Source organism: Piliocolobus tephrosceles, chromosome 12 (assembly GCF_002776525.5).
Source record: "Piliocolobus tephrosceles isolate RC106 chromosome 12, ASM277652v3, whole genome shotgun sequence".
Taxonomy (NCBI): domain Eukaryota; kingdom Metazoa; phylum Chordata; class Mammalia; order Primates; family Cercopithecidae; genus Piliocolobus; species Piliocolobus tephrosceles.
In genome coordinates, this window is record NC_045445.1 from 34978130 (window position 1) to 34986737 (window position 8608).

Genomic DNA, 8608 nt, shown 5'->3' on the forward strand with positions numbered 1-8608 from the left:
TTGTGGTGCATGCCTGTAGTCCCAGCTACTCGGGAGGCTGAGGTGGGAGAATCACCTGAGCCTAGGAAGTCGAGGCTGCAGTAAGCTGAGATAGCACCAATGCACTCCAGCCTGGGCAGTAGTGAGACCCTGTCTCAAAAAAAAAAAAAAAAAAAAAGAAGCCAAGTGTAAAAATCACAACTAAAAAAGTATTTAAAGAACATATAAGTGAACAGTCATAGGATTATGGGATAGAATAGGCCTTTTAAGCAAAAAAGCAAAATCAGAAACAAAAAATAATACTAATAGATATAATTAGATAAATTTCTAAAAATATGTACAATATAACATCACCACTCCAGCCTGGCCAACATGGTGAAACTGTCTCTATCAAAAATACAAAAATTAGCCAGGCATGGTGGCGGGTGCCTGTAATCCCAGCTACTTGGGAGGTTGAGGCAGGAGAATCGCTTGAACTGCTACTGTACTCCAGCCTGGGTGACATAGCGAGACCCTGTCTAAACAAAACAAAACAACAAAACCCACCACCACCACCACCACCACATAAACAGCATTAGAAGCCAAATGTCAAACTGAGAAAAATACATGAAATGTATGACAAAGGGTTAATATCTTTAATATATAAAGACTTCTTACCAATGAATAGAAAAAGTTGAATATTCTAGAAAAATAGGGCAAGGACTATATAAATGCAAAATTTACAAAGAAATACAAAGGGCCAATGCAACCCTGCTTATAATCAATCAAATTAAAATTAAAATGATGAGATACTACTTTTCAGCTATTAGGTTCACAATTATTTAAAAAGTGACAATATTGATAATTAATATCAATGAATATTTAGAGTTTAGAAGTTGAACCACTCCTTTAGTGCTGATGAAATTACATACTTACAACCTTTCTGGAGTGCATATTTCATGAACAGTCTTAGAATTGTTCATATTTTGTGACCTGTAAGTCAATTTCTAGGAATATAGCCTAAGGATATCATCACAGATATTAAAAGAATACAAAGGTTTTCATTACAATGTTATCATAACTCAAGAATTAGAAAAAGCCTAAATATTAAAAAAATGAGAAATTGTTACATATTTTTGGTACATCCATATGGTGGAATATTATTTGATAATTAAATACTTAATGGCCCAGGGAAATACCCATTATATAATAAGTGAAAAAAGGATACTAATTTTTTCTTTTTTGAGATGGAGTGTCGCTCTGTTGCCCAGGCTGGAGTGCAGTAGTGCAATCTCGGCTCATTGCAACCTCCATCTCCCAGGTTCAGGGGATTATCTTACCTCAGCCTCCCAAGTAGCTGGGATTACAGGGATGTGCCACCATGCCCAGCTAATTTTTGTATTTTTTAGTAGAGACGGGGTTTCGCCATGTTGGCCAGGCTGGTCTGGAACTCCTGACCTCAGGTGATCCACCTGCCTCGGCCTCCCAAAGTGCTGGGATTACAGTCGTGAGCCACCACGCCCGGCCTGAGGATACTACTTTTTATATACAGTGTGAACACAATTTTGTAAAAGAAATAACCTTACATATATTTTTATGTGTGTGTGTGTATATGTATATGTATGAAGATCCATAGAAGGAAAACTATTAATCATTATAATCCATGGGTGTTGGGCTATGGGTAATTTATTTTCCTTTTTGCATTTTTCTGTATCTCCCAAATTTTCTATGACTTATGTGTATTACTTTTTTTTTCACTGTAGTCAAATATACATAAAATGAACCATTTTTAACCATTTTAAAGTATATGTGCATTATTATTATTTTTTTTCTTTGAGACAGGGTCTCTCTCTGTCACCCAGGCTGGAATGCGGTGGCAGGATTATAGCTCACTGTGACCTCGACCTCTTGGGCCCAAGTAATCCTCCTGCCTCAGTCTCCCAAGTAGCTGGGACCACAGATACACACCACCATGCCCAGGTAATTTTTTATTTTTAGTAGAGACAAGGTCTCGCTATGTTGCTAAGGCTGGTCTCAAACTACTGGGCTCAAGTGATCCTCCCATCTTGGCCTTCCAAATGTGCATTATTTTTAAAATTAGAAATACTAAAAAAAAAAAAAAAAAAAAAAAAAAAAAAAAAAAAAAAAAAAAAAAACAAAAAAAGATAAGCATGCACTAAGCAGACTTTACATTTAAGCAGAAAAGCAAAGTCAGAAACAAAATAAAAGGAATAGATATAATTAGATAAAATTCTACAAATATATACAACAAAACACCACCACCACCAACACATAAACAGCACTAGAAGCCAAATGTCAGCCGGGCACAGTGGTTCATGCCTGTAATCCCAGCACTTTGGGAGGCTGAGGCAGGTGGATCTCTTGAGCTCAGGAGTTCGAGACTAGCCTGGTCAACATATAGTGAAATCCCGTCTCTACCAAAAATACAAAAATTAGTTGGGTGTAGTGGCACATGCCTGTAGTGCTAGCTCTTGGGAAGCTGAGCAAACTGGGAAAAATGTGTGAGATGTATGACAAAGGGTTAATATCTTTAATATATAAAGACTTCTTACCAACGAATAGGAAAACTTTGCACCTATACTACCATTACAATGATGTGACAATTATCTGTTTGGACAAGGACAGGAAAGGAATGCAACCCAGACAGATAAAGTTTCAGGGAGTGGAGTGGCATTATTGAGTGTAATCATAGTGTGTATTTGTCTGAAGGCAGTTTTGATAAGCACCTTCAGGTTGTTTAGTGCTGAGGTAAGCGATGGCCCAGGGCAACTGGGAATACTATAGAGGGAAAGCGGAGCGGGGAGGGGCATTGAGCAAGCGAGGACAAGTTAGAGTCACAGGGGAAAACCAAACTTGGTTGGGACTGATCATTTAAACTTGGATTCAGCTGATCCCAAATTAATTTCTATAGAGTTCTTCAGGAATATATTGCTTGTATAAATCAGGGTTTGTCTAGAAGAGGACATGGAGACAGGCTAGCCCATGGAAGTGGAATATTTTTTTTAATTTTAATTTTAATTTTTAGTTCTGTGGTACATGTGCAGGATGTGCAGGTTTGTTACATAGGTGAACACGTGCCATGGTGGTTTGCTGCACCTATCAACCCATCACCTAGGTATTAAGTCCAGTGTGCATTAGCTATTTTTGAATTTTAAGGGCCTGAGCAGGGCTAAGAGAAGATACAGCACCTCAGCCCTGCTAGGATTCTGGGCCTGCCGCCACTGTACACATATAACTGTTACCCATCCAACCTTATTTGAACTAGTCTGATTTTTCTTTGATTAAAATTGGCTTATTCTAGGCTAAGTCAATTACTCACTTTGGAACCTCTGATTCTAGGATTTTGCCTCAGTGGTCTCACTAAGGTGCCACCCTTTTTTTTTTTTTTTTTTTTTGGGATGGGGTTTCCCTCTTGTTGTCCAGGCTGGAGTGCTATGGTGCAATTGCTCACTGCAATCTCTGCCTCCCCGGTTCAAGCGATTCTCCTGCCTCAACCTCCCGAGTAGCTGGGTTTACAGGCAAGTGCCACCACACCCAGATAATTTTGTATTTTTAGTAGAGACAGGGTTTCTCCATGTTGGTCAGGCTGGTCTCAAACTCCCGACCTCAGGTGATCCACCCTCCTGGGCCTCCCAAAGTGCTGGGATTACAGGCATACGCCACCGCGCCCGGCCCAATGCTGCCCCATTTTAAATGCAGTTCCTTCCTCAGCGAGGGAGTCAGGGATGCTGGACCCTTGTTAGCTATAGTTCCTAGCTTATGTTGGTCCTATCCAGTCTGCTTCACTGAGGTAAGGCACAGCGTGGAAAGCAAGAGTGGCATCCTTGCTGTGGAGGCAGGAAGGACAGGGAGCATTATTAGCAGGCTGCATTTAACATTCTACTCTCTGCTGGTCTTGGAGGAAGGAGAGCCACAAGTGATATAAACAGGAAGTCAGGAAAGAAAAGGGAAGCCTCATCTGGAGGCTTTTTTCTTTTTTTCTTTTTCTTTTTCTTTTTTTTTTGACAGAGTCTTTCTGTGTCACCCAGGCTGGAGTGCAGTGGCGTAATCTCAGCTCACTAAAACCTCTGACTCCCAAGTTCAAGTGATCCTCCTGCCTCAGCCTTCCGAGTAGCTGGGATTACAGGCGCCTGCCACCACTCCCAGCTAGTTTTTGTATTTTTAGTAGAGGTGGGGTTTCACCATTGACCAAGCTGGTCTTGGACTCCTGACCTCAAGTGATCCACCCGCCTCGGCCCTCCCAAAGTGCTGGGATTACAGGCGTGAATCACTGCACCTGACCTGGAGGCTTCTTAAAAGACCAAAAAACAGAGGATGGGAATGAGGAGGCAGCCTGGGCTCAAGCCAACAGCTCTGAGGTTAGCAGCAGAAATGCCACAGCGTGGGGGTTTGCACAGTATTTGTGTGAGCAGTCGGAAGCTCCTTGGAAACCTGGCATCACTTGGGGTCAGTGTTTTTTGCTGTTGTTACCCACTCACAAACACTGGAAAGCATTCCACCCCCCATCCCGCCCGGATAACTCCTCACCTGCATCTTTCTCTTCACGGTCTCAAAGGGAAAGGAGAGGGTCTGGGTCACTGCAGCAGCCAGACAGACATTAGCAAAGTTCTGTGGGAGAGAAAACTGATCTCGGGGTCCATTCCAGATTTTCTCCAGGTTCATGTGAACAAGAAGGGAGCCAGCAGAGAACGGGAGAGCACCTGTGAAACAAGGCCAGGGAGAGGTTGCTGCTGTGTTGGGAAAACGCTGGCTTGAGAACATAAATTCCTGGGGGGATTCCAGGGAAAGAAAACAGAAGGGGCTCTGGGGTTGCTAAAATCCCTCCAACTCAAGGAGCATGGGGGAACTTTCTTGAGTGACGATAATGTGCTATATTTTGGTAGGGGTTGTGTCATTTGTCAAAATGCATCAAATGGTTCACTAAAAGTTTGTCCACTTTACTGGATGTAAATTGTACTTTAAAAAAGAACCATACGGCTGGGCGTGGTGGCTCACGCCTGTAATCCCAGCACTTTGGGAGGCCGAGGTGGGCGGATCACGAGGTCAGGAGATCGAGACTACCCTGGCCAACATGGCGAAACCCCATCTCTACTAAAAATACAAAAAGTAACTGGGTGTGGTGGTGGGCGCCTGTAATCCCAACTACTTGGGAGACTGAGATAGGAGAATCACTTGAACCCGGGAAGTGGAGGCTGCAGTGAGCCGAGATCGCTCCACTGCACTCTAGCATGGGCGACAAGAAATTCCATCTCAAAAAAAAGAACCATACACAAATACTGAACTCTAGTTAATGACACACTTGTTGTAATTTTTCTGGGTGTTTTAAGCTTTTTTTTAATGTTTGGGGAAAAATCACTCAAGTAAAAAAAGTCAGTGGGCAAGCACCTCATTATGTTTTGGAGGACAGGAGGGACTGCTCTCTAGCTGAGAAGGAAACATTCTGTGAAAACTGGAAAGTGAGAGACTCTCGGTGGTGAGGGAAGTCACCTGACCTCACCTTTGGGAATTACGTGGTCATATCATGGCCCAGTGGGCACCCTACACTGTGTGGCTTCCTCACCTTTCTAAGAACTGAGATGGTAAGTAATATAGTAGGTGGCACTTTCACAAACTTCCAGAAACTTTAGGAGCCATCTTTAGTTTACAGAGGGACTAAATTTCTCCCTCAAAATGAAATTTAAAATAGGGGATAATACAAGTGAGATTGCTTATCTTTAGAAACATGTAATGTTTATTTAATTGGCTCACCAACCTTCCATTTACCTTCATTCAGAAAACATCTGGAAAGCTTAGGTTATGTGCCGGGCCCTGTGCCAGGTGCTGGGAATCCAAAGAGCAACAGGCTCATTTCTGGAGATGCTCATCATCGAGGAGAAGAGACAGTTAGGGAAAAGTAAGTATAACGCCCCTGATGTGTGCCACAACAGGGGGGCTATATGAAATGCATTAGGTACACAAGGATCAAAGGGATTAATTTTGCCTGGGGGTTCAGGAGGGACTTGACGGAAGAGAAAACTTTTCAATTGGATCTTGAGGAATGAGTAGCAGTTCATCAGACTTTGACAGAGTGGAAAGGCAAAGGGAACAGCATGTATAAAGGGAGTCATATTTCCAGGAAATCCAAGTTTTTCTGAATGGCTGGAGGATGAATGCAGGTGGAGGTGTGGCAGGAGATGAGGTAGGACAGACTGGCAGGGGCCAGGTCTGAAGGATCTGGAATGTCCTAAGGAATTTGGGCTTTCTCCTGTAGCTCAGGAGTCGCTGAACACTTTTAAGGACAGCAGTGAAATGAGGGCCATGAAACGATGAAATTGCATGTGGAGAGATCACCTCAGCCGGGCAGCGGTGCACGGGGAAGACTGGGGCAGGAGAGACCAAGAGTAGAAGCAGGTAGGAGCCGGAGTCTGTGGGAGACCCTGAGAGTGTGAGTCGTAAGGATCTGTGGGAAAGAGGATGAGTCAAATCGACAGAGCTTGGTGATTCAAGTGGGGGTGGAGTGAGAGAAGTTGAAGTGATCCCTAGGTTTTTTTTCTGGCTTGGGCCATGGGGTGAAAGGAAGGTAGTCTCATTCATTAGGGAACAGAGGAGGAAGAGCTAGTTTGAGACCAATGAGGACATCAGGGTTAATCTTGAATTTGATGTGCCTAGGGAGCATGGGGTGAAGGTGTCCAACAGCAGGGACTCATATTACCATTGGGAATTGCTATCAGTCAGGGGCTAACAGAGGGCTCTGGAGTTCTATGGCTAGTTTCTCCCGCTTTCTATCTATGTGGACTTGGGCAAGTCACTTAGCTTCCTGAAGCATCTATCTCCTCATCTGTAAAATAAGGCCTCATGAAAAAGTGTATGCAATGCATTTGGCACAGGACCCAGCATGTGGTAAGTACTTCCCCCCAAAAGTTGGTCATTGTTACTAAAGAGGTAGAGAATGAGGGTCGCAGAGTACACTGACGCTTGTTTAAGCCACTAGCACAGATGAGGCCACCTAGGGAGGGTTTGGAGGATGAGAAGCAAGCTAAAGGGGAGGCTAAAATGAAAGCTAAGGAAGGACCCCAGGGGAAGAGCAACATGTAGGGGCTGGCAGTATCAGATGACCCAGATGGGCCGGATAAGTCAGATAAGAAAGAGCTGCCAGAGAGATGGGAAGACACCCAGGACTTGGACGAGTCCTCGAAGCCAAGTTTCCAGAAGAAGGAGTGGTCAACCTTATCAAATTCAGATAAAGGGCAAAAGTCTGCTGGATTTTGCAATTGGGCCATAAATGTGTAGCTCTGGCAAAGGTTACAAAGACCCCGGAAGACACAGTTGCTACCCTAGTTGCCCTCATGGCATATCAATGCGTATGTACACTGAAGACTCCTTCTGCAGTCAGATGGAGAGTGGTTAGAATTGCATTCTTACCGGTTTGCTGAGTCACCTCCACTTTCTGTTCTACTCCCCTCCCAGGGATGTAACTGGCCAAAGTTTAGGAGTGAAGTGTATAGCTATGGAATAGAATGAAGCTAATTGGCTCTATGTAGGTTGAACCCATATAAGCTTGACCTCAGTAAAACTGATTTAGTGGCTCACAAAGGTATACAATACATTTGTAATTTCAGAGGACATAGCCTTTTCTTGGACAAGGTGAAAAGGTCCATCTTACCTACAACAGTGAGGGAAACCCCTCGATAAAGGGCAAGGAACCCTTCCTGTTGGTAAATAGTAGAAAAAGCATGGAGGAGCCCCCTGTACGATGGTTCCAGCATGTTCTGCACGATCAACCGGGTTTTGATGAGGTCTGTAGGATATGTTACAATGGTGGAAACCATGCCTGCGAGACTCCCAGCCATGATGGAGCTCCACTGGGAAATGTGGCCCAGGTCATCTGTGAACATCACAACAAACCTGGGAGAAAACAGGGGGAAAGGCCAGAGGAATCAGCTATGGATTGTGCTAAAGTTCTCTCCACTAGTTCTTGAAATATTTTCCAGCATTTCAAAGAACTTTACAAAGTGAAAAGTTACTATAGTACTATATAAGCATTCATGAATAACACATTTACATTTTTCTATATTTATATGATGCTAGTTGGCTATAAGAGATGCCCAACTTTCTTATTTACATCTATCTCAAGTCCCTCCCACTTAAAGCATTTTCTACTTTTAGCTACATAATTGTCGACCCTGGCTTGCCTGTGGGGTGTAAATGCACAGAAGTACCTGGTAAATACCAACTGGAATGCAGTCTTTTAGTTCTGCTGAAACTTAAAAGGAACAAAATTTCTTGAAATGATAACTTTGAGCATCTCAGTAATTGCATTGTTTTTGTTTTTTCTTTCTTTCTTTTCTTTTTCTTTTTCTTTTCTTTTTTTTTTTTTTTTGAGGTAGAGTCTCACTTTGTTGCCCAGGCTGGAGTGCAGTGGCACAATCTCAGCTCACTGCAACTTCTGCTCCCCAGGTTCAACCAATTCTCATGCCTCAGCCTCACAAGTAGCTGGGACAACAGGCACACATCACCATGCCCAGCTAATTTTTGTAGTTTTAGTAGAGATGGAGTTTCACCATGTTGGCCAGACTGGTCTCGAACTCCTGACCTCAGGTGATCCACCCCCCCCCCCCCCCCCCCCCCCCCCCCCCCCCCCCCCCCCCCC

At 43.6% G+C, this 8608-nt stretch overlaps 1 protein-coding gene across 1 annotated transcript in view; it reads right to left on the bottom strand.

Annotated features, from left to right (window-relative positions):
* Nucleotides 1-8608, bottom strand: part of SLC25A43 (solute carrier family 25 member 43) — a 48626-nt gene that overhangs the window by 32747 nt on the left and 7271 nt on the right. The window contains exons 2-3 of the mRNA XM_023198683.1: nt 7622-7863; nt 4507-4679 (exon numbers count right to left, since the gene is read on the bottom strand). Of these exons, the coding sequence (XP_023054451.1) occupies nt 4507-4679; nt 7622-7863 (415 nt within the window). The remainder of the gene's footprint in view (nt 1-4506; nt 4680-7621; nt 7864-8608) is intronic.